The sequence below is a fragment of the Lineus longissimus genome, chromosome 4, assembly GCF_910592395.1.
Source record: "Lineus longissimus chromosome 4, tnLinLong1.2, whole genome shotgun sequence".
Taxonomy (NCBI): Eukaryota; Metazoa; Nemertea; class Pilidiophora; order Heteronemertea; family Lineidae; genus Lineus; species Lineus longissimus.
In genome coordinates this window covers 12,868,610-12,896,262 of record NC_088311.1, presented here as the reverse complement: position 1 = coordinate 12,896,262, position 27,653 = coordinate 12,868,610, and the positions used below count along the sequence as shown (strand labels likewise).

General features: G+C 40.3%; 1 protein-coding gene across 1 annotated transcript in view; it reads right to left on the bottom strand.

Moving 5' to 3' along the window:
* Positions 1 to 399: 399 nt before the first annotated feature.
* Positions 400 to 27,653, bottom strand: part of LOC135486556 (zinc transporter 7-like) — a 144,465-nt gene continuing 117,211 nt past the window's right edge. Inside the window, exon 10 of the mRNA XM_064769425.1 lies at positions 400 to 14,999. Within this exon, the coding sequence (XP_064625495.1) occupies positions 14,952 to 14,999 (48 nt within the window). The 3' untranslated portion in view covers positions 400 to 14,951. The remainder of the gene's footprint in view (positions 15,000 to 27,653) is intronic.

Genomic DNA, 27,653 nt, shown 5'->3' with positions numbered 1-27,653 from the left:
GCCGTCTCTATTGCACATCATAACGTTAAATGGTCTGTGTGTCTGCATTCATCGCTCCTATGAGAATTTCGTGTAACGATCGTCTATATCATCCACATCTGTGAATATTTGCTCATCAAATAAACCTTATCATACATTTATATCATTTAATTTTCTTGTGTTCGAACCAAAACGCTTTTGTAGTCGGCCCTAATGTTGAATTTACAACGTTTAAAACGCTTCTCTTGAATTATGAGCCCAAAATCAATACGGAACCTTTGTGACAAATCCGCCAGAGGAGCGGTTATTGAGTTATTGTGTGGAATAGAGTGCGGACCTGGACGCGGAAACCAGCTGATAGCATAATGCCCCCACCTCAACTTTGTTGGGCGGGACCATAATAAAAGAACATAAATCAACTTTTTATACAATAACTGAATGATTGTTTCTATGAATACACAAATATTACCATTACTCCCAGGATGCCATTACCATATAGTCGTCAAAAAATGTTGATGACAAAGTTTTAACAGAATCAAGAAGTGAATCGAATATAACATTAACAGGTACATGAATTGGGTTGATAAAGAAAAACTTCCCGAAATTTAGGGGTTTGTAACTTGCAAAATATGTTACTGATTGTATGGTGTCATGCCGATGTCAAGTTCAGACAGAATGTCAAAGGACAACACTTTCTTCTGTCTGTATTCAAGAAAATTATGTGATGACCCCCAACCAGAATATGAAGAACATAGCCAAGTTAAGAGAAGGTCTTCATCGAGTATAGAAAGCCTCTAAAAGAAAGTTCTGCTCAATGCAGGGGGTTTGATGGTTATGTGACTTTCCAATTGGCCTTGCTTGAGCTTCATAATCAGTGTGACCTTCATTCACAACACCATCAGAATTCAACCATCAACTGTTCGAGTTGTAAACACTTGCATTTCCATGCCTCTCATTGGTCAGAGCAATAATAACTGATAATAATCGAGCAGTTTTCATTAATTACTTCAATTACCTAACCATATCCGATCATATTTCAACTTTTTAAAATTCTCTCAAGAAAACGTACAAGTAAACAATTTTTCAAAGGCGGAAAAACTATCAATGACAACCTCCCCCCAACACACAAACACTAAATTTATAATATAATCTTACTTTGAAAGCAAGAAAAAATTATCATTACCCATAGCTTATAGCAAAAATTCACATATAAATTTATAGGCTGCAATGTTGGCTCTGACTGGGACCAAAACCATACAGACACCCCCCCCCCCATCCCATCATTAAAACCTTAACCAATAAATCACACAATAAAGATAATTTTGGACAACATTCGACAAAAAATCCTTTCCTATTTCACAGTAGAAAACACACAGCTTATTTCAGTCTGCTGAACTCCATCTTGACCCTAAAAGTTTTGGCTGAGCTTTACAGACAACGTGCCTCATACCCTTGACCCAATCGCTGTACATACAATGGTAACAAGTTAGCGTGATGCTACCGACCATTCACCATATGCTGCTTTATTTATCGCATAGAGATAGTGAACATTGCATACGACGGAATCAGCTCAAATTTGGTTGAGGTGCCCCGTAAAGTACAGAAAAAGGACATGTATTTCTTCTGTGGTATAAGCGGAGGTAATGGAGGCTATACCGCTGAATTTCAGTACGGCTGAACTCATGATTAGGTCGTGTTCTATTCAGAAACTCATGTTGTAGAAATCCACAGTAAAACCGTTTCATTCAAAAATTAAAGCAGCATTGTATTGAGCAAGGGATATTCCCTTCAAACACTGCTGATTGTTGCAATTGTTGCAATATGTTACATTTCCGACGCAAAAAAAGGCCATTGGGACATCTTCCCAAGATCTTTTATCAAGTGCTCGAGGGGTAAATCTGACCTCGACAGGAGACCATGACCTATCGTCAAAAACAGATTAGTTAAAAAAAACCCATTAACTTAAAAACCAGAAATATACCCTTTCTTTTGGCAGCTGTAGATCAGGCACCAGTCAGCTGATTCAGACGATTCTTGTACCACTGAGCTTCATTTGCTCTCTACTACCCAGTGGCATTTCCTTCTTAGTCTTTTAGTAAAGCAATTCATGACCATATAGCATTGTATGTACAGCTGTTTTTATAACTGAGCTCAATTTTGAGGCAATGGTCCTTTTGTGTTGTTTTATCCCTCTATGTGCGGCTAGTGTACACAAACATGAATAAGTAATGAGTGTTGCCATGGTTGATGGTAGAGCTTAGGCCAATCCAGTGGGCGGGTAGTAATATGGGAACTAGCAATAATAGTTCACAGAGTTCAAAAATAGATTCTACTTTGATTAGTTTCCTTTTGTACTTCTCAACAATAAGGTTACATGTAATACATGTGAAAACTTTGTTGTGTGTGCATGCAATATTCGGTGGATAAGACCCCTTTGATGCAGGTGTGTCAGTTTATAATTGATGATGACCTTGATCCGTTTGTCATCCCGTCATCATTTCAGGCCAGGCAACAATTGAAATGTGATGTTAGTTGGTACAGTGACAGAACATTCCCTTCTATTGTATTGTTAGAACTGTCCAAAGTCTATCGGCACAGTTCAACAGTTCTAGAACTGTTCCATACCACAACAAACTCAAAAGCTGGGAGGGATGATAGAATGATGTTCAAAGGGATATAGGGTTCTTCTTAGCGAAATTGCTGCCCTTATCCCGCACGGATGGCGGATTTACGCTGGGGAATTTACACCAAATAACACCCGGCTGAAAGGCGTCTGACGCCATATCGACCTTTTTGGGATATGATGGGAAGGCAGATGATTCATCCACTCTAAATATCCCAAACTGAATGTCCCTAACAACTGGAGGTTAGAATTATCCTGTCGGATAACTGTGCAGCCCATGGCAAACAAAATTGAGATTTTGCCAAACTGCAGACAAAGTCGGCCAAAATTTATATTTTTCCTACAAGATTTAATTGTTTTCCTCTGTAATGTGGATTACTTTTTGTATTTGTAATTTTGTATGCCTATATCTCTGGTAAAATCTTAAACAGCACTTAAAATGACATCTGCCAATTTCTACCGGAGTGACATGATGAAACATTATGCCTATGTCCTGTTGACAGGACCTATTACATAACTTCCTTTTTATTATGACATACCCTATCCTGGGATTTTAGAATTTTAGAACTGTTCTCTTCAGACGACAACTATACTATTGATGACTGAAACAACAAAGCAATCTTCAATGTCTCAAAAAATCAAGGCTATTTACTCTGTTTTCTTTGTAAAGAATGTGACTGCATGTGTTATTATCATCAATTTCAGCAACAAGCACCTTCTGTGATAACTGGAGTATCTGTCAAGGATGGGCTTTCAGAGGCAGAGACATTGGGTTAATTTCTCTTCAAAAACTTAAGTCCGGAACCTTAAATATGAAGAATGCTGCTTGCTAACTTATATCAAAGATAAATTTGGGGTCAGTAACAAATATTAAATAAATGAAACAGTCTTTCAGGTTGACAAATCTTCCTCAATTTGAGAAACAAAAGAATTTTCTGGTCCAAGGAATAAGCCAACCTGTTGACTTTTCTCTGCCCAAAACCTTATCAATGCGTGAATAAAGTTCATTGCTAGGGCAAGCTGGCATTTTGCCGAAAAAATGTAGATAGTTTATGAGTAAATGGTGATTTTATTTTTATTAACTTTTCCAATTTTTTCCTAATCATGAGGCTTTGAAAGGAACCAGCTTTGAACCCACCTTGTACCGAAGGCCAATGTACAATGCATAGGCCTACAAATTTATATGTTAAAGCATATGACAAATCTGTGGCCTTTCCAGGAATTTTATTAGATAATCCTGAAGTATGGTGACTTAGAGGAGTTGTGTGAAGTAAATGGTACGCCATTATGAAGTAAAAATTCTGCTTCTAGACACTGAGCTGAAGATGCCAATGTCATTTTTTTTTAAATCGGCCCAGTAGTTTCCGAGTAATCCGCATAGCAAGGTCCGCAACTTCCCGCGCAGATTTGAAGTTCGCGCATGCGTGGTATCATTGTGGAGCAGAATGCATTCGGCGATGACTCAGTCGATATGTGATCATTCGCACATCGATCGATCGCGTCTGACATGTCTGACGTAGGATAACCATAACAAAACAAAACAAAGACTAGAATGCCTAGAGTAATGGGACACTGAATTTTGTGAACTTTGCGAATCTAATGCGAAAGCAGCCATGTTTATTACTAAACGGTACTTCCTGTGGCAAAACGGCAAATCTTCGATGATTGTTCGCGCTGCCGCTGGCTCGCAAGCCGATACACCATGACGTAATAAGCACATTTAGCGGAAAATTCGAAACTCACGGTCATTTTCGAAAAGAAAATCATTGTACATATTTTTTCCGCAACTTAACCTCGTTTTGGATATATCCGGCCTTATGAAGACAAAATTCCTGTTTTGGACCCCTGATTCACACAACCCCTTTAATAGCCAGCATGGTCAAGAACAGCGATGTAAGAGCTTTGTGAATTAACATGTTATTCATATTACATGACTTTTCCATTCATCGATGGTTTCCAAAGCTTTATGCCACTTGCATAGTTTTTTAGGCCTACCAGCAATTTTGGTGGTGTGAGGTGGGGAAAACACCTCACTGCAAGTTGTTGGAAGGAGTTATGTGTGTTGGTTTAGTGGTATGTGTGACCCGTCACAGCAAAATGAGGCGTATTTCGCTCTGAGCTTGGCAGGTTGAGATGGACTGTTCATTTCTCTATTGTCTGCCTTTTATGAAACATGAGCACATCAATTTCTTCCAATATCTCCTCGTGTCATTTAGGCTCATCTTCTGTGCGACATGCGCCTGGTTTTGCTGTGACGGGTCACATATATGCAAATCAATATATGCGCGCTCTATTGGAATATTTTGGCACCATGTACTCCTCATGACCATCACACGCACTCACGACAGGCAGTTTTGGCCAAAAAAAGATGTGCATATAATGTCTTCTGGTGATCAAGTTTCTTAATCAGTGTTTAAATTGGTCTGTTCAGCTGTAAGGGGAGAGCACTAGCGTCATTTTGAGACCCTAACCATTACAATACTCCGAAAACTGGGACCACCAGGTAGGGATTGGCAATTTCATTAAAAAAATTAGGAAATCCAAGTGTTTTTCACATAATCTGTTTTTGCCATCGTACAGGTAGTTCATTTCACCATTTCACCATTTCACCATTATATCCCCTCTCTCCTACAAGTGACGAAAGCTGCACATTTAAAAGATTATTATAGTGACAGATACATGTACCGTAACTTCCCCTGTGTTTGGAGGCGTCACACTCTAGAGATGATATAAATGTAACTGCCACAGCGCTCCGCAGACTGAACTTTCAGAACAGTGCCATCAAAATGAACACAATTAACCACGATGACCTTTCAGGTCAAATGAAAAATCCAAGAGGCATAAAATTTATTGTGAGGATTTATTTTTTATACTTCTGTTCTGTAATGCATCCATTGATAGGAATTCACTACTTACTTAATATAAAATGCTAACAAAGGTGCCGAGATCCTAGTTTTTATTTGGTGCCAATTAAACGATTAAAATGAAATAGAACAGTTTTATCAATACATGTCTACATTACAGAACCTTGTATAAAAAGACCTGCTCCTGCATATTGGGTGGTATGCATAAAAACTAGTAAATACGTTTTACTTGAAATTTCTAGTATTTACTGCCATCTGCATGCATAAAGATGAAGTAAAACCTTTTACTTAAAAGTGTTTACTACTAGTAGAAGCAAGAAGTATTTACTCCTCTAGCGTTTACTCCAAAATTAGTAGATACTTCAATCAGTATGCATAAAACAAAGTAATTACTACCAATCCTCTTGTAAATACTTCAAAATTCCAAGGTAGCTCCAGACCAACCTTGGAAGTCAAACAGGAGAGACGTATTTTTGGGAAATAGCTGCATTTATGGGTGTACCGAGGAAGAGGAAGGAGTACAACACACAAAAACCAACATCAGGTCCAACGTATCAATCGGTATTTCGATTTAATGAGGAAAACATCATTTGGATGGCCGAACATTTTCTTGGAGAGCGAAATGAGACTAGGGGTGACACTCCTTCCTCCAAGCAGCAAATGGATTTTTTTTGAGGCATGTTGGGGATCCAGGTTTTCAGCTCGGCGTTGGTAAAGACATTGGGATACATCAGTGCACAGTATCAAGGCCCTTTGCTGCCATTGTTGACCAGATGGTAGAGAAAGCCAATATTTGGATCCAGTTTCCAACTGAAGCAGCAGATATTCAGACTGCTAAGGATTCGTGGCAAGTGAAATATCAATTTCCTTTTGCCATTGGAGCACTGGATTGTACGCATGTGCAGGTTCTGAAACCAAAAAACCACGGAGATGAGAACATTTGTCGAAAGGGTGTGGCCACTTTGAATGTACAAGCAACGTGTGATGCCGGAGAGCGATTTACAAGTGTCGCAGCCTGGCCAGGATCTGTCCACGACCCCTGTCCACGACCCCTTTCAAGGACCTGGTAAATCTACCAGAGCAGTGATCATACAACAAGTGTCATCAGAAGGAAAGAATCATAATTGAACGGTGTTTTGGACAGTTAAAGAAACGTTTTCCTATCCTGCAAGGACGTGTTAGGTTACAGCTGAAAAAAGTTCCCAGTGTAATTAATGCATGTTTAATTTTGCACAACAACAAGATTGCGTCACTTTCAAAGATATAACAAGCCGCATTACACGTTTACCACATCATAACTGGGCTTACATCACTTCTGCCCAGGCCTCTGAAAAGGCTGACCTCACAGTTGTAAACAAGTAGATACTAGTCAAGTAAAAGCATCAGCTTTGAAGTAAAAGGTAAAGATTATGCATATGAAATTGACCTTTTACTTTTACTATTTACTACTAGTAAATGCTCTTCCTTTTTGCTTATACTAGTAGTATTTACTTCTTTTTTATGCACACCACCTAATATTGGCTACATACTGATAAAGTTGTTGTAAACACAATTAACAAACACACGATGCACAACAATGGAAGAATACAGCACCAAAACTCTGACTTATTAATTGAGCACCGAACAGACAATCAAGACAAACTATTTCAAATAGTACAATGACTGGGCTTGTTTTTTACGCATACAATTAAAAACAACTATATTTTCATGAAAATGAATGACACTTTAATACAGTCCCCCTTAAAGACATATTACATCATCCCTTTTTCCGACTTTCTTATGAATAGGATTAAAGCACAAAGCAAACAAGCTTAAATCACTGCGACATGCATTTATAATTGTTGCTATGTGCAACAAAAAGATCTCTCCACTGTGGGGAAAAAAGTAATTGCTGGGTTGGATATTGATCACAGATTGCTGCATACATCGATTCTAATCTAGGGGCCTGCAATGACCATTGCAAACAAACAATTATTTTTCCATGTGATTTAAATTGCATGCAGCAGCAATTCAAATTGCTCATTTGTAGGGTGTTTCATCAACCCTCCGGCCATCCCAACTCCCATTTATTGACAAAATAACCATCTAACACACGTAGTAACAGTAAACTTAGCATACAAGCAAAGGACAGTTCTGCAATGTTGCTGGTTTTTTAAACATGTTCCTGAAGATAACAGACGCTGTCTATCGAACCATCTCCTATATCACACATAAATCAACAGTTGCAGCTGGCATATTTTGCACTTGCTTTCGCTGCCACAATCATGATTTTCCCAGAAGGCTATGAGCTGTTACAATAGGTGGCCTGACTGAAGGCCACCACTTTCTTTCTCTTTTTAATGATAAATCACTTGCTTCATCAATCAAGGACGTTTTTGGGAAATAGCAATGAATTGTTAAGTCACTCCCAAAAGATATTAATAAGACCATGTCTGTAACAAGAAAGTCATGATACTTTTCTTAACTGGACATGGTTCTGTTAATGCATATTACAGATTTCATATAAGGCTACATATCAACGGGCTGTTCCTGTGTGAATTCATGGTGCTGTTTCCGTTGTCACCATAGAATGTTCCCTGGTACCACCAATTGGACAAACACAGTACATTTTGTGAGTGGTGAGTCACGAGGTAACAACACGAAACAACGACAAATGCAACAAGTGAATAATTTATGGATACGCAGTTTAAGACAGAACAAAATGCTGCTCTGGTCAAGACGGCATCCTCCTGAGGAAATCAGGGGTTAAATCAGTTCGCTTCGCCAGCCCAGCACACAAAACCCTGAGACGTACGCTCTCATTTGGTGAAATGACATCGCAATAATGTTGTAGCAACGATATCCAAACTAGCATTTACACTGGTTGTTTTACCATGCAATTTCCATTCTGAAACTGAGGTTGACAGTTAGATCTCGAATGGTGACTTAAAGTTGATGTAGACCTACGTTGGTACTTCACCAAATGAGAACTAATGTCTCAGGTGTTCGTATGCCAGGACGGAAAAGCGAACATTAACCCCTGATTTCCTCAGAATGGTCTGATATTTGCAAGCTTTACCGCCACAATATGGCAGCTCCATAGAAGTGTTGGTCTTGCCTTCTATTGAATTCCATTTAACACTGTCAATTAGCTTGGCTCATATCGATTTTTTACGCCCCCCCCCCCCTCCTCTCGATGCTTTGTACAATTTAAAAGACATATCAGAAAAGACATATCAGAATTCGTTGGTCTTTGAACTATTTTAGCACCTGATTATGCAATACAAGGCCTGTCAACCAGTCTCACAATAGAAATTTTTGAATAGAAGTACCGGGGTGACAAAAGGCTCAACTAAAATATTCTACAAAATTGTTAACTGCACTTTGCTGAAGAATAGCCTGACAAATGTATCAGGAATCCCAATGGAATATACTGGTACCAGAATTCAATCCTTCTTTGCCATTATCTAAAATAAATAATTGGAGTTCTCTTATTTGACGCATTGATTATGTTACAAAATTTGGTCTTTGAGTTTCAGTGAAAGTAGTTTCCAATTGTGTCAGATGACTACAATTACGGATGTTGTTGTGGTCATGAGGAGACCTAAAAGAGAATATGTAGTGCTTTGCAATAGAACTCCTTAACCGCTGAAGTGTCGATTCAAAATGCTGTTCAAATAACCTTCAATCCCTCAATCCCAAACATAAACAAAATTAACCTCTTCACAACCCATTCCCTGTACACTGGTTCCCCCTGATTCACACCCTAAATTCAATTTACTGGGAATAAGCACTGATGACCTTCAAAATCTTTTTCAAATTAGGGAGTTCACAGAAGCTCTGAAAATAATTCAGTAAATTCAGTAAAAGCATGACTATAAAGTGTCATGTCTATCGGCAAGGCGGTATGCTGGCCATTCTCCCGGGGTGGTGGTGGTGGTGAAAAGGCTAATAACCAAATACCCTAAACCTCTTTATATTTGCAAGATCAGTGTAGGAGTCATTTTACCACTTCACTACTGTAGCCCGAAATTTCAGTCCAACGTGCAAAGATACACACTCTTGTAGACCAGAACTTTGGTTCGGTGACATCAAGACATCATGTACTACGATGCATGACACATTGTATGTCATTCCCAGAAATGACGCTGTGAAGTCCAGTGGTCAACCGAATAACATCAAATATACCAGTATTGAAGTGGTTAAATTTAATATCAGTGTCTAAAAATTATTGATCTAACAGTTTTATAGTCAAAAAATTTATAAAAAGGCCAGCCAGAACGTACCATCAGAGAATAAAAAACCATTTTGGACAACTTGCAGAAATTGATAGATGTGAAATCTGAAAAATATATTTTCCCGAAGATTTTGAGCTGCGAAAAATAATGGGGTTTACAGTACCACAATCAACAACAATATTTTTTTTTACAAATTATTCAGAATTAAATGAAATGTTCCAGGGACCATGTGCTCACCTCGGGTAATGTAATGCATGTCATTTGCAGTGGATATGGGGAGAACAGTTTCTGGCTAGTTTCACCTGTTTTGATTCCATTGAATGATATCATTCTTCTCGGCTCATTGGCACAAAAGAAAATTACCGGTTCCATCCAAGTATAGCATTTTGGTTATAAAGTTGACTGAATTTCAGGGCTGTTGAAGAGTGTACATGTCACATGGAAATTCGTCGACATCTGTTCTGGAGTAATAGGACTTCGTTGGATTTCCAAGATGGCGGCCTGGCAGCCATATTTGTCATGGGATTTGACTGATAATTTGGGATATTGATAAGAGTACATAGATACATAATCACATGAAGTTTTGTTGCAATCCAATCATTAGTTTCGGAGTAATAAAACTTTTGTTAATTTTCAAGATGGCCGCCTTGCGGCCATATTGGTCGATGGATTTGACTGAAAATCAAGGATGTTGTAGAGAGTACATAGATATACAATCACATGAAATTTGGTTGCAATCTGACTTTGTTTAATTTTCAAGATGGCTGCCTGGCGGCCATACAGTGGAACCCCGGTTGGCGACCACCCCGGTAACGCGACCACCCCGCTAACGCGACCATGATTCTCCGGTCCCGAATGGTTTCCTCTCTAATTACCATTAAGAGACCCCCGCTAAGACGACCACCCCGGTACCCCGACCGCGACCACTGGCTTGGCCGGTCCCAAACTGAAAATCAACCCCGCTAACCCGACCACCAGGCCTAATTGCCGTAATCGGTCGCGACCGCGGCATAGTAATTAGCACCTCGCTGCCAAGCTTTGTTGAGACGGGGACAATGGCCATGGGAATACATATGAAAACAAAAAATACAATGTGATTTTGCAGGTATAATCAATTGTATAAGTGTAAATGAATAAATAAACTTTCTTTTTCTAACGTTTTCATGGTTTGTTTTCATCACTGAGCCAGTTCAGTACCAGACATGCGCACTCAGCAGCAGCAAAATCATGTGATTTGCGTGATTTGCATATGAACGTATAATAAACGGCGGGTAGTTTGAAGACCACACTTATGACAATAACAAGCTTGCGAGACGTTTGAATGTTTTATGATATGGAGAACTTGGTTGATTTACTACAGTATCATTTTATATTTCTTTAAATATTTTGACTGAAAATAGATTTGATTAAAACTGTAGCATTACTCAACTCATCATTCACGTGGAATCATACAACAAGTTTACTTCAATCGTCACAAACAGTCGGGTACATGGAGGATGATTCACCAAATTGCCCGCAAATGCGTCACGTCGGGCAGATAATGAAACTTTGTGGATAAAATGAGTTACAAAATTACCTTTTCTAACTCATTCTGAGAATGTAACATGTAATTTTATCGACGAACTGTTCTTGCGAGGCATGATAACAAAACTTTGGAGCGTGCATCATCTCAATCAGGCAGCGTTGCTATGGTAGTACAGCGTACACACGCCATGCAGTCGGAAATTTTGGCGGGAAAAATAATCATGTATTTCGTCTGGGGATTCCCAACCCCGGTAACGCGACCACCCCGGTAACACGACCACTCCGACCACGGTCCCATGAGTGGTCGTGTTACCGGGGTTCCACTGTATTTGAAGTCCGAGCGGGACAATTTTTTTGGGTAGAATAGAGGGTCCCTAGATATATATCCTCACAAGTTCAGAACCTTCTAGCTCAAATAGAAACGAAATGTGCCACCTATCGGTTTAGTGAACTTTGACCTCTGTGACCATGAAAGTAGGTAAAATAAAAAACTTGGGCGATATCTCATTTAACTTTATTAGATACACCTACCATAAAATATTTTCCACTCTACGTACAACCATTAGCTTCATAAAGGTAAAAACCAATTTCCAAGATGGCCGCCTGGAGGCCAGAAAGTGGGTCATATCGTAAAAAAGAAAAACAAGTCTCGGCATATTGCCCTAAGCTACCATCACACCAAGTTTAAGCCATCTGCCCTAGCGGTGACAAAACGTGCTCCGCTGACGGATGCTGACGGATGACGGATGCCACGTTATTTTATAAGCTCCCAAGAGGTGAGCTAAAAAGGACAACATATGGATAGAATAACTACTTAGGAATAATAACTTCCTGCAATAACAATAGCCACTTTGTTAAAAAGGCTTTGCGATTTTCCGAAAAACTTTAAATGCATGCAAATTTGAATACATATTTTAAAAAATATTTCTATCCCTTTTAACGCTTCCCCTACCACACCCGGCATATACCAGGCCCGTGCACTACATACCACTAGCCCGCAATAATCGATACTACCTAATTATCCTCAAGTTTTATCGTCACCACAATTGGTTGGTTAGACAAGGAAAAACGAGATGGCACTGCACTGAATCAAATACAGACCTCCTCCCTTTAAAGATTGGGTAAGCTATTTTAGCTATTTAACAATGAAACTTTCCGAAGCCAAGTTCAGATCCAGGCTGCCCGGTCTACACCAGGTGTGGGCCAGGGGTACAGGACACTGCCAAAAGCCGGCGGTAGAGAAAGAGTTAATATATACGTTCATAAAATGCTTTTTCAATGCATGTTAATTTGAACCGTTATTATCAATTTAAATCCTAAAATTTTCTATTCTAATTCAATAATTCCCACCTTGGCCAGGAAACCCACGAGACCGCAGGTTGAGGGGGTTTTCAGGGCCTCAGTTCAATCACGAATGAGACCTGGTAACTCGGAAAACTAAGACAGCGGTTTACTAAATACCAAACAAACGGGTCCCGAATACAAGAACAAATGGTTTAACTTTTAACAAAAAACACATTATAACATGGTGATGTAGTTTTTGGGATCGAAAATCTTCCCGACTCGATATTATTTCTTCTGTCACAAAAAGGTTTTAGCCCATGAAATTGATTTTCTACAACTAAGAGTCAAAATCTATATTAATTCATTATTGTTGGCATGTTCTGCTCAGGATCATGATTACCAAGTATTTTCTAAGGTATTTATACAAAGGGTGTCAATAATGAAACGGCCAGGGGCCAATATGCTCACGGTATAGATATTAGGTGGTTAAGAATTCATGCTGCTTTAGAAACATGCTATAGTATATAGTCAAATGGAAATTATGTGCCATTTAACTTAGTATGTGACCTCAAAAAGAAAGTCAAGTCAAAACACATGTGACACATACACCGTATGGTAGATGTACCCACGATATCAGATTGGTGGCTATTGGGCAAGTGGTCAAGGGGTTAACCGCTCTGATTCACAACTGAAATCCGAAACCGATAACCGAAATCGGTCCCTGGGATCACCTGACTATAAGGTATCGTACATGTTTACAAAATGTGAGATCAATGGTCACTCTAGTTAGGCTTTAACTAGGGCTGATTCTTAATTACCAACTTACGCCATTTGACCTCTGTGACCTTGAAAGATAGGTCAAATCAAAATCAGTATTACATGTGATGTATCCTTGCATGGAGTACCAACCATAAAAATATTATCGAAAACAAGTCACTAATAAGCAAGATATTGCACTTCTTACTTTTTCAGTATTGGTTCCCTGGCCAAGTCAAGAATCAGATCGGCACTAACTTTGGCATCAGAGGTTCACTCAGAACTTCGAATCAATTCTTGGAGACAATCGACTCGAACTCCAGTGCAAATCCGCCATTGGTGACGTCATTGGCGCAAAAAACTACTTCTCTAGACCTCGAATAGACTAGTAGAATTTGAAAAGAGTACTTTGACTTCTTAGCACAACTTAAATCTTATAAACCTTGTATATGTCATGTGTATGTACAGTTTGTATTGAAAGTAGACTGCAAGTAACAATGGGTGGGAACATATACCTATACTCTAGATTGTGGGTAAAGAAAAAATTGTCTCCGAAAGAGTTATCTCACTATTGTGCTCACCTTCCTCACAGACAGTTTATTACATTATGATAGAAAGATTTACCAATGATGAAACCCTTAGTGTTTGATTTAAGTCACCTGGTAGCCATCCTCCAACAGTTCCTCATTCACTTAAAACCATCACAGCCTAAACACAAAGCTCTATGTGGCCCCAATCCCTCCTATTTGAGCTATGCCATCGCCATATTCAGGGCAAGGTAGGAACTGAAAAGACGAAACCCGTTAAGCTATTCTGACTTCGGGAATTCTTTTGTTTGGGTCGGGGAAATGGAAAGGAGTGTAGCTATCATAACTCCATTGATTCAAGAATACCTTGTCTTGGAGAAGCTACTGCAAAAGACTCATGCAGCAATCTCTTATACTTTTTTTTTCTGGGGGTCTAAAGAGGGGTCTGGGGGTGAAACCAAGGCCATGAAGGTGTTAAGAGGTGGCTGCTTTTACTCCCAGGTCAATGAGCTCAATCGTCAATTTCTCCCAAGAATATGTTGAAAGTTGTTGTTTTTTATTTTCTAAATGAAGTCATAATCAAAATAATTGTCGGACATCTCATAGATAAGCGAAACCTCTAGTGACATTCAACTGATTTTGTCCATTTTTGATTGTTTTCTACCATTCTGAGAACACTTAAGAAATGACTTGGTTTTATTCAATAACATATAACCCAATTTTTTTTACAACACTTTAAAGTTGGTTATATGTACCGATCCCTATTCATTTTCACTCTGGATTGTTACTATAAATATGTTAGAATAACTTGGTAATCCAGAACTGTAGCTGAACAAGCAATTTGAGGGTGCAGTTACTAGAATTAAATTATTTGAGAAGACTGATGTGTTTTTTGGCCACCCGATATGTTCATCGGTTATGTGTAGGTCATATATCGACTCAAGAATTTCTTATATCAGCAGCTGGGTTCTGAAATGATCAGATAAAAACTACTTAAGCTTGCAATGACAAACTGTCCACTTTGATCACTGAAGTAACCCTTGACTTTCTTGGTGGGAATGACACCAGAGCTCTGAGGGCATGGTCATGTTCGGCAGACCAGAAAATGATAATATTTCCTTAGAAGACTGACTAGTGCAAGTGTAGATGATGTTTTTTTCTTCCATTGCTGTTGAAGTTACATAGCCATGTGATCAAGTTGCACGTACATCTGTTTCACGCCAGACTGTAAAACAAGTGGGATAAGTATTAATTTCAGGGTGAGAAAGCAACTTATTGAATTGAGAACTCGGCATCAACTTGGACGCCATAAGCTGTATTAACAAAACTGGACAACTTTTTAAGGAAACCAGACAAAGCCCAGAGGAAACCTTTGCTGTAATAAAGTGTATGAGGCGAGGACATGCTCCGACCCTTAGCATCAGAGTTGACACATCGGAGGGGGTGTATGTTAATCACACTAACTGGCTTTACCATGGCGCCACTCCAATAGACCACATTCTTGGTAATCTGGGGAACTGATTCACCAGGGTGAAATAGGCAGAATTTATGTTTCTGGATGTGGCATTCCACCACAGTTACAATATATTAACTAAGCTAGAGGCCTGGCGGCCTGAATAGCTAAGCAGGTGGAATTGAATAGGCAGGAATGAAATGAATGACAAGAGAATGGAACAAGTAGTATATGCATGTACCAGAATGTAGGTTTATGGTAGATGTGGACAGACTAGATGGAATCAAGCTTAGACAAATGGGGCCAAATTCCTAAAGGGTGTTTAGCTTAAAACAGTGTTTAATTACTGAATAGTTTGACTCAGGTCCTTCATGTAAATCTTCACAGAATATAAATTGGCCCTGAAACTGATTAGGGAGATGTTTAACACGTCTAACACTTAAACCGCCTTAATCAATTTGGCCCTTAGGGTGGATGACAGTTGTGAAGGTTTTATTTGAACTGCTGTGTATGAAATAGTTGAGGGGTTATTTTGTCACATCCACTCTTCACTACCTTCAGTTTGCTCCAGCTGTGTTTAAAGCTGAACTGCATGCACAAAACCAGAGCATCCCATGCTGCAATAGTAAGAAATTCAAACGATCGAAAGGTCCTTCTGAATACGGCCTGAAACATGATAGACCTCCAATGCTTCGATGCGCTTGATTTCACAAACCAACAAGCCACAGGACGATGCGGACAGTCTCGGAGAATTATGGAAGAAAAATATTCTCCAGGGATTCGAACCCGGGAACTCGGGCTCTGAATACGAACGCTCTAACCGTCTGAGCTAGGGGGGCTTTCTTGTGAACTGCTGCCAGCAAATATATCTTATATAAATCGCAATTATGCTTTATTTTTGAGAGATGAACAAGAAATTTTCTCAAGTACATGTAATAGAAGAAGTTAGCAAGACAAAGGTGAACATTGCTAAGAGAAAATGTAGACTCCGCATACAAAATCACGCACAGCAAAGAAAAAATGACTTTCTTCCTGCAGTTGCCCACTGGAAGCCACTCAAAGATGTTGAACAAAGATTACACACAAATGTTTGAATATTCTATAAAGGCGTATCAAACGACAGTCATTTCAAGAAGCCCAGTGGCCTTAAGGATAAGAGTGTTGGCAAATAAAACCAGGGGTCTCGAGTTCGAGTCCCGATGAGAGGACCTTTTATCTCACCTGTCAGGTGAGCTTATACGATACCGCGGCGTCTGGCGTCCATCGTCGTCCGTCGTCGTCGTCGTCGTCATCCGTCGTTAACTTTTGACAAAATCGTGGCACGTTTCTTAACCGCTTGACCCAGAAAGTTCATACTTGGTGTGTGGGTACCCCAAGGCAAGACCTTCCTTCAGAATGAAAATAAGCGCTATTTGACCGCTGGTCTGCCATATAGGGGGCGCTCTTTGAAAACCTGTTTTTGTCATTTTGAAGCTTATGGTTAAAGCTAGAGCGATGAAAATTTTATGGTGGGTGTATCTAATAAAGGTACATCACATATCACACGGGTTTTTGATTTGACCTTCATTTCAAGGTCACAGAGGTCGAACTCTAAAATTTCTTTGATCATGGCACGTTTTTTTGCTATTGGTCATAGACTCTCTAAATTTGATATGTAGGCACCTATTGGGCATCTCTACATGTTGACACAGATTTAGGTCAGTGTGACCTACTATTCAGGTATAAGTAGGTCAAGGTTAAAAAAGCCCATTTTCTTTATTCCAGCAGATTGAAGTTTGAAATGAAGTTTTAGAGGTAGGCCTGATATAGAGGTTTCGATATTAAATGGATTAATTTCGTTTCATATCACTAGGTGGCGGTATTTTGCAAAAATGTCAGTTGGCACATTGCCAGCAGTTTTGAATTTCCCGGTTCGAGGCAATCCGTCGGGGTATCGCAGATGCGAGGTGTTGTACTGCGCCACTAGATCTGCATACTACAAGTATGGCATGAGGAAACCAGCCCTGTAAAATATTTAGTCGCCCTCCAACTTCAACCACCCGCTGATACTACACACAGTGATGATCGGCATATTTACCTTATCTACCTTATGGCCAGCGTAACCAGTGATAACACTCATGACTAATTTACTGTGATGAGGCAAAATTAGAAGTAATTTGGTCAACTTCAAGGCAACCAGGATGTGATAGCAAGGTCGGTTATGTAACAACATATGTTGACCTCAGCTTTTGGTCTGGCAACTCAGCAGGAGGTTACCTGGCTCAGATATGCTGAGAGCTAAAGTCAATAAACTATTCCTCAGAAACTCTCCCCTCATCAAATATCCATCCCCCGGCATCTAAGGCATTTTCCATTAGTTGGTGGGGGATGGTTAGGAGATAATTTTTACAGGGCTGGTTTCCTCATGGAAGACAGCCATTTTATGAATTTGAAGCGAGACGAAGAAGGAATTAAATCACCTTGAATCAATGCTAAAACTTAATCATCCGCTCTTCGGATGAGGTCGTATGTGTTGATTACATTCTTGTGATTGGTTTGAGATTATTAGTTTGTCCTCATTGCCCGTTGTTTTAGAAAATTTTGACTGTGATTGGAAGGTAAAATGAGAAACTTGTCACACTGTTCTTCGGCTTGGAATGGGGATAGTCAATGCAGAGCCAGTTGGTACAAGCTGCCTTGCGAATCGGGGTGGCGTAATAATACTGTGAAAGAACAATAAAATGATGAATTTTAGCAGTGTGTGTCAGAAATTATGTGATTCCCATTGCATTTGACGATCCCAAAGTTTCGAGAGTATGGCAAAATGGCTGCTGCCGTCATTGGAGATTAGCGTCAAGCCGGAACCTTTCGTTACAATGTGGGCTTTTAAACACAAGTTAATGGTTTATAATCACCCAGACGCTTCTCATTAGGTAAACCTCTACTAAAAACACTTGCTTACAATTTTTGTAAACATGTCACGAGTGCTTAAAAAGAACCATTTTTGTGATAGTTTTTCGTCGCTGTAGAAATGTACACAGTCAGAATCGGTCAGTGTGTCAACACAACAACGGTGTTAGTAATAGTATACACATGAATCCATGATACACGGAGACACGAATGTAAACATTTGCCTATTGGGTCGGAAGGAGTTCACCGTTACCGATCACTGCCCCAAGAAAGGTCATCTGAGCTGGTTAACTAAAGTAGATGATGATAATGATGAAAATGTTGGACAGCTGTCATCAGTGCTTTTATAGTTAGGCCTAGCCTATAGTCGGATTCATAAGTAAATGTCACTGACACTGCCCTTTTGGGTCGCTGTGCAAAAACTATTGGGCCGATTTATTCAAAGTTTGCATTTTCTTGAATCTAATTTCGGGACCCAACACAATTTCCAGGTTAGAGATTTGCAAATTATAAAGAAAAAAATTGTCAACTTTGGAGCCCTTTGGCCATTTTGGGGCCCGATTTTTTTTATGGATAGTTCTAAATGAAACTTGGCAGCTTTAAAGATACACACGAAAAAAAATTAACCTGAACATTTCAGCAAAATGCATCCAGAAATAAGCAGTACAGAGGAGAAAATGTCAAAATCAATACACTACGTCAATGTACACCAATACATACAAAAAAATTATTTCGTAACCATGGTTACTGAAATATGAAAATCCTCTTGGGTCCCAAACTTTGAAGAAATCGGCCCAGTAGTTTTTGCGCAGCAGCCCAAAAGGGCAGTGACATTTACTTATGAATCCGACTATAGGGCTGTCTTGTAACTATGTTTTTTCATATGTTATACTATAGCCAACTCTATATAAGTATAACAGTGATGGCATGCATGCATGGTCGGGACATGATGGCTGACTGCTGGATTTCAACATTATCAGTGACCACATGACAATCAGCGATCACCTGGGGAGAAGGGCTGAGCTACACTCAATTCAGAATCAAACAAAAACCTTGCATCTCCCATCCAACATCAGAGCTTCAGTCGATTCTCGTTTAAGACAAACCACACCATCCCACAACTATTGCATGATTAACCCCTAAAAGTGACAAGTTCTTCCTCAAACTCTCCCTTTCATATCGACAGGTGAGCACAATGGCCCTGACCATTTCATTATTTTTTTCCATATAGAATTCTCTGCGAAGATTCGCATCGTCCAACGGCTTGCTGGCTTGTGAAATCATGTGCATCGAAGCATTAGATGTCTGTCATGTTCCAGGCCGTATTCAGAAGGGCCTTTCGGTCGTTTGGATTTCTTACTATTGCCGCATGGGGTGATCTGGTTTTGTGCATGCAGTTCAGCTTTAAGCACGTCAGCACAAAACTGCTCTTTCAATACCTTTAGTTTGATACCATTGACGTGACTGCCTTCCTCTAACGGTGTTTAAAGTGATACTATGATGTGATTTACAACTTTGCGGAAATACGTCCGTTTTTAATTGTTGATCACAAATGTAAAGCTCAAATTTTCCATTTTTGATTAGATTTATTATAAAATCGCTGTTTTAATCGCGTCAGACTGGCCAACTGCCGAAGACGTTTTGAAAAACCAGCACTAAGTCACGTGACCTCATGACGTCACAACATGAACAAGTCAGACCGTCGAGTATTTTCCTATTCGCTCTGGGAAGAAGCTATATCTGCAGTAGTTCGGGTACGCTCAGGAAAATCTAATGAATATCAAATGAGGTCTAAAAATAGTTTTAGGAATACCATTATTATGACGTCAGCGATGGAATTTCCTGGTTGGACTAAGGAAATTTATGATGAAATGACTAGGACTGTGGACTTGGGGGGAGGGGCCGTCCCTTCCCTTACTTCGTTACTTCGAGATTTTTTCCAAATGTGCTGGAAGACCCCCAACGGCAGACGAATTTGGAGTTGGTTCTCGAAGTTGTGTTCCGGCGGAGCATCAGGAGGAGAAGATGAACCACCGGCTGGTGACCTCTTGACTCGAACTTCATGGTGACGGCCCGGTTCTTTGATAGGGTCAGGCCAGAGGAAAACCCCAACACCTTCAGTTTTGCTGGTGTTGCCACAAAACATCGCAGCACAGCGCCACCTGACAACCCTTTTCTTCTTCTTCTCCATAATCTTCAGTTCTTATCGTGTATATATTGTGTAAGGACAGGATGGAATGTCAATGGTCAATGGCAGTTGTAAATAAACGAATGAGATTTTTTTTTCTTCACTGGAATATAAACCACGACTGTGAAAATGTTCATGTTGTGACGTCATCAACAAAAACGTCGTCGGCGTAGCGCAATTTCAACGGCATCGAAGCGAGCCGTCCGGGCAGGATTAAAACCATCAATTTCTAGAAAATGTGCATTTTGATTCGAAAACCTTACCGATTTATGAGAAAGTGACGTAGTCATTTGTCAAAAACAGCTAAATCATTATATGGTGCAATCTGACACGAGTTACCCTTTAAGTTGTTTAGAAGGTCATAAAAGTAGATCGGGGCAAACCTACTCTTCAACACTTTTATTTTGATATCAAAAACGGATGACACCTTTACCTTTAACTGTTTCCAAGTAGATCAGTTGGTATTGAAAGTGGGTAAGCGCAAACATACTGTTCATTACCTTTAGTTCGATACCAAACACGACTACTTTAGCTATAACAGTCTTTAAGTAGGGCAGAAGGTCATAAATGTAGGTCAGTGCAAATCTCTCCTTCATTAGCTCACCTCTTAGCAGAGATGAGCTTATCCCATACTGTGGCGTCCGTCGTCCGTCGTCGTCGTCGTCGTCGTCGTCGTCGTCGTCGTCGTCGTCGTCGTCGTCGTCGTCGTCGTCGTCGTCGTCGTCGTCGTCGTCGTCGTCGTCGTCGTCGTCGTCCGTCGTCGTCCGTCGTCCGTTAGCAGGGCACGTTTCGTAACTGTTAAAGCTATTGAGTTGAAACTTGGTACACATGTACCCTTATGTAATGACACCTTGGAGACCAAGTTTCGGTCCGATTCGTTTCATGGTTTGGCCACCAGGGGGCCAAACGTTAAAAGTGAAAATATGCAATATCTCCCTCAATAGTAGTCGGGAAATTTTGAAAAAAATATGGTAGGTACTTCTAGCAAAGGTGCATCATATATCCTCCGGGTTTTTGATTTGACCTCCTTTTCAAGGTCACAGAGGTCAAATGGTGTAAATTGGCCGTTAGGATGTAACGATGGCACGTTTCTAAACTGCAATGACTATTGATACCAAATTTGGTACACATTTACCCCTTAGTCAGGTGATCTCAGGGACCGAAGTTTGGTCCAATATGATTCACCACTTGACCACTAGGGGGCAAAAATCCAAAAACCTTAAAAATGTGATTATTCCTTAACTTCTTGCCCGATTGCCACCAATTTGATATCATGGGTACATCTAACCACCATACAGTATATGTCACACAGGTTTTTAATTTGACCTTCTTGTCAAGGTCACAGAGGTCAAATGACGTAAATTCGCCGTCAGGCCGTAACTATGGCACGTTTCTTAACTGCAATGACTATTGATCACAAATTAAGTACACATGTACCCCTTGGTCAGGTGATCTCAGGTACCGAAGTTTGGTGCGATCTGATTTGCTGTTTGGCCTCCAGGGAGGGGGCCAAATCCTAAATTCATCAAAATGCCATTATTCCTAGTAATGACTTGCCCGATTGGCACCAATTTTATATCATAGGTACATCTAATTCTAACAACCATTCAATGTGTCACCCGGGTCTTCTTTGATTTGACCTACTTTTCAAGGTCACAGAGGTCGAATGTACTGTAAATTGGCCATTTTGGGGAAATTGTAATTGCTTGGACCTACATCAAACCTAGCACTACATGACACAATACCATGCTCTTTATCCATCTTTCCTCCACATGAGGTGAGCACAATGGCCCTGGCCATTTCATTACCTTTAGTTTAGATAAGTTCTTGTGACACTGCCCTATTCCCTCCTATAAGGCTACAATGCAGACTGCAGACTTGGTTGTGATATAAGGCCTGATGCCTGTCGTAGATTACCGGTCCCCTATGGTTTATTTTGACCAGTGCTGTTGTGCCCGGTCTTTGCTAGGTAACCATAGTGTCCATATTGTTGTTTAGGCCTCGGCCAATCTGGGCCGTGTTTTGTATGTTCTTGGTTACGTAATCTATGAGCACAATAAACTCGGGGGATTTGCCACTACTCTGTTGGAACAGGAACCTCGTCTTTTCTTCCCTTTTATTTATCACGAAGTGGAATCCGTGAAATTGGTGCCGAAACCCGGGAAACAGTGCGCCAGCAGCGGCTTAATGAATTCTAGTTATGATGGAGTCAAGATTATCTTAGAAATTTACCTCCTGATCTTAAGGAATTCGTACCTCGTTGTAGTTTGAAGTTGGGTTCCATAGTGCTCATCAGTGAGGACAAAGTGTCGAGGATGAAATGGCCAATGGGTGTTGTGATTGAGGTTTTCCCAGGGAGGGATGGTGTGATCAGATCGGTGAAGTTGAAAACTTCAAAGGGGACAATTTCTCATTCAGTACAGCGATTGTATGACTTAGAAGTCAGTGATAATATTCCAATGGTTGAATGTCAGGCATCAGGTGGCTTTTGTAATACAGATCAGGTGATCAAAACAACTCGGTCAGGACGCATTGTAAAACCAGCTGTCCGGTTAGATTTGTAAATGTATTTGCATGTTAACAACTATACTTTATTTAGGACCTACAGACTTTACAGGCATTTTGTTCACCACCACAGAGTTTGTTCGGCCCATGTGATCGGCGCTTCTTTGCGGTATACACGATGGCTCGGCAACATAGATCGTGTTTACGGTGTTCGGTACTTCGATGTACTGATGTGGGTGTACGACATGCTCTGCCCAGTATCAGTGTTGCCGTATACATTCGGTTATTCGATAAAATACAGAGGGAGTAGTTACTCTGTTATTTCAATAAGTGCCTGTGCAGAGGGTGTAGTTACTCTGCTAGATTCGAAGTGCGGAACATGACGGGGAGTGTTGTGGATCTGTGGACAGTGTTAATGAATGTAGTATTGTATTGTGTAAAGTTGTCGTCTTCAAACCTGCGCGTTTGACTTTCATTTATTGTATACAGTCCTTGTTAAGCTCTCAATCAGTAGAGAGGTAGCTTTGGAGGTTAAGATAAATTGAAATTTAAGATTTATTGGTTTGAGTAAGGTTACAATATCGTACGCATTTGGTTGTAACGGTAATTTGTTACATCAGTTTAATTCCAGTCGTTTCAAGTATAGCAATAAGAATTCCTGTTTCAAGGTAAACTCTTAAATCAACGTTTACATCGGGTAGATCGTTGAAAATTCCATTAAATTAAATTATATTTGTATTACTTAGCAGACGTTCAGCATTTACAGCATACGGTGTGGTCATTATTATTATGTCAGTTGGTTCCTGTTCCCTTAATTTGGATTGGAGTGAGGATCCTCCAATAGGGGGAGAATGTCGTAGATTACCGGTCCCCTATGGTTTATTTTGACCAGTGCTGTTATGCCCGGCCTTTGCTAGGTCACCATAGTGTCCAAAGTGTTGTTTAGGCCTCGGCCAATCTGGGCCGTGCTTTGTATGTTCTTGGTTACGTAATCTATGAGCACAATAAACTCGGGGCATTTGCCACTACTCTGTTGGAACAGGAACCTCGTCTTTTCTTCCCTTTTATTTACTTTCATTTATCACGAAGAGGAATGCGTGAAAATGCCATCTCTTACATCACCCTCTTCTCTCATATCAATCGGACTACAATGCGGTCTCTTACTTGATTGTGACATGAGGTATGATGACGTATCTAACATCACCCTCTTCTCTTATATCGATCAGGCTACAATGATGTCTCTTACTTGATTGTGACATCAGGCTATGACACGGTCTCTTACATCACCCTCTTAGCTTATATCTATTGGGCTACAATACAGAGTCTTGATTGTGACATCAAGCCTTGATGCAATCTCTTACATCACCCTCATCTCATATCAATCAGGCTACAGTGCTGTCCCTTACTTGATTGTGACAACTGGCTATGATGCAGTCTCTTACAACACCCTCTTATATCAATCAGGCAACAATGCAGACTCTTGCCTGGATGTGAATGAGCCAAATCTTGACCAGCTTGGCTCTAATGGTCCTTAATTAAGGTAAGTATATCAGCTGAAAGATACCTTCATAACCACCAGTTTGATACTAGGGAAGTTCAATGCAGTATTGATTGTTACTGGCAGTTTGTTAGTGCGGTTCCCACAACCACCCAATAGTTTTAGTCTTACATTTCACCAATTGGCTCCATGGTCCAGGCATGAATCTGGTTGTTCTTCACCGGGCGATGAAACTCGCCTTTCTTTAGCCTGTCATCTACATATTTACATGCACAAAGCCTACAAGCCAATCACCCAGACAGACCGGCCGCCTCTGGACTGCAGTTTTATTTGAAGAGCGGAGTTCGAGGGGAAGCATACAATGGTTAGTGTAACCGCGCAGAGGCGGTTGTCTTCGGCGTCCGGGGTGATGTGCCCGGCGTGTACGGAATATGGTTGCACACGACAACGGGACCCTTGTGTCCATTCAACAATTTACTAATTTGAGACAAAAGGGCCTTTTTAAGTGCCCCGTAACCTATGTGGGCAGTTGTTTTTTGAAACAAAATAAGATTAAACAAGGCACCAAGTTTTGTAAGTGTTAAAATATGATAGAAGTGTATAAAACTCAGGAAAAACCTTGAGTTTAATCAGCTATTTCTAAGACATGTGTTTGATGAGCATGGTTCCTATTGCGTGGCATCTTATTTAGCCAATTTTTGTAAGACAACAGCTCTCATAGCTATTTTATAAGAGTTCAGACGTTTCCTCTGTTAGTTTGTAGTTATATATGAGTACCTCGCTTGGGACAGGTTGTCTTTTGCCCCAGGCCCTGTCAAATCAGGGTTGGATTCTAAGTTACTGCATTTATCGCATGATGGCAACACAGTACAGTGCTGTCGGTCTTGGTTGTGACTTATTTGTCTGGGTTGTGACTGTGTGTGTTAATGTTCGCAGGCCTTGCTTGGCTTTGTATCAACATTTTTATAATTTGTTCCTGTTCTTTCAGTGAACCCTTTCGATGGTGAAGAAAAATAAAGACATAGTTGTTTTCAAAACTTGAAATTCTTGTTGCTGTCTACAGTTAGGATAACTGCAGAATTAGGCCAACAACCTGTAAAGAGAAAATATCAGAAGAGAACCAAGTTCGGAGTAACCTTATGGGCCCTGATCAGTCATGATGACCCCAAAGACTACCAGCGGTAAGAAATCCGCATTAAAAATTGGCGCATGTTACGCACTGCATATTGCCTCGACCTCGACTAACAGTAACATGGCATCAGCTGCGCCAAATGTTGGAGTGCACTACATTAATGATCAGCCCCACTTGGAGGCAGTAAACACGTAGGACTATAAATCCATGAAAGCTCCGACCACCTCAGGCTAGGTCCAGCAGCGTACAAACTGATTACCAAAATTGACATCACAATATTGAGTCACCACATTGGGATGATGACATGGGACAAATTCCCGGGGGAAAATGTGGTACTGGATAAAATCTTTCATACATGTCGAGTGCTTTCATGTGATGTCATCACGTGCCATGCTGGAGAAACTGACAAAAGAATGCAAGCCCATATGACCATGACGGCATTTGATTCAGTCAAATCAGGCATACAACAATGACGAATCATTGTCCTACCCTCCAATATGGCTGGTCAACTCCATTCTACACAATACCAACCATTTTGGTACACGGTCTTTCAGGGGAGACCAGTCCATTATGCATGTAAGCAACAATCCAGTTGATGCAGTGGCCAGTCAAACACATGCATATGGAAGGCACTGATGTGGCGACAATATAAATATGGCAATGTACTAAGAACATGCCCAACAAACCCAAACCCATACACTTGTTAAAAAGACACAGTAGTCTTCATGTGAAAGTTAAGTGCGTGCTAGGACTCAATGCCAATGGGCCATATGAATAAAAACTAGCTTTTCCTTGGAAGCAAATCCTTCAAGTAGTAGCAGTAGTTGCTAAAAGTAGAAGATCATGCTTGTTTTCGTATGAATAATGTGGACCTTTCACTGCAAATGCTTTGCTAAATGTCTTCAAGGAAATACTTGAAGGTCAATGCCGATGTCGCATTTCTCATGAATGGGGCCCAGCTGTAAGTCACATTTCAACTGCTGTTGATCTATTTTATCTTGCGGTTTCGGCATTGTTCGTTGGGGTCAACAGGGTATGTTTTGACGGCAAAAGGGCCTTTCTGCAGCACATGTTTATTGGCTGACATTCGTTTTCTCTCTGTGTTGCTGGTAAGATGTCGGAATCTGATTCATCCATCGACACTGCGGGGGATACTGCGGCTGTCGAACTCCAAATGACTTTTGTCTCAATCTTGAGATTGTTCCCAGTCCTTTTGAGCAAATCTCAACTCCCAAAAACAAAAGAAAAGAAAAAAGTTGCGCTAAAGGAATTCTTGGAGAAATACAAAGAGGCAGTTGGACAAGAAATGACTGAGAAGCAATTGCAGAATGAAACGGCCAGGGGCCATTGTGCTCACCGTATACATCTTTTAGTAGGCAGGATCATGCTTAGTTTAGAGGTGAATATGGTGAACACGGTGAACACAATCAGGCATGAAGACTTTTTTTAGATGTGTATTGATGTCAAGTAATAAGACAGGGCAGTATATATAAGTTTATGATCCAACCAATAATTGTCTATGACATCAACAAGATCAATATCGTGTGATTGCTAAGAGTCCCTGCAATAAAAAATTCATCGAAAAAAAGTCATTAATAAGCGAGATATTGCACGTCCTACTTTTTCAGTTTTGACCCCCTGGTGGCCAAATCAAGAATCAGATCAGGCCAAAATTCGGTGTCAGAGATTATCTGATGTAGGGGGTTACATGTACCAACTTTCAAGTTCATAGCTTCAGCAGTTAAGAAACGTGCCATAGTTACACTCTAATGGCCAATTTACGCCATTTGACCTCTGTGACCTAGAAAAGGAGGTCAAATCCAAAAATCGTAGGACATGTGGTGTATCCTTGCTAGAAGTCCCTGCCATAAAAATTTTATCAAAAACAATTCACTCAAATAAGCAAGATATTGCACTTCTTCCTTTTTCAATTATGGCCCCCTGGTGGCCGAATAAAGAATCAGATCAGGCCAAAATTCGGCATCAAAGGTTATCTGATGTAGGGGGTTATATGCACCAAGTTTCAAGTTCATAACTTTACTGGTTAAGAAACGTGCCATAGTTTACACTCTAACGGCCAATTTATGCCATATGACCTCTGTGACCTTGAAAAGGAGGTCAAATTGAAAACCCGTAAGACATGTGATGTATTCTTCCTAAGAGTACCTACCATAAAAATTTTATCGAAAACAAGTCACTTATAAGCGAGATATC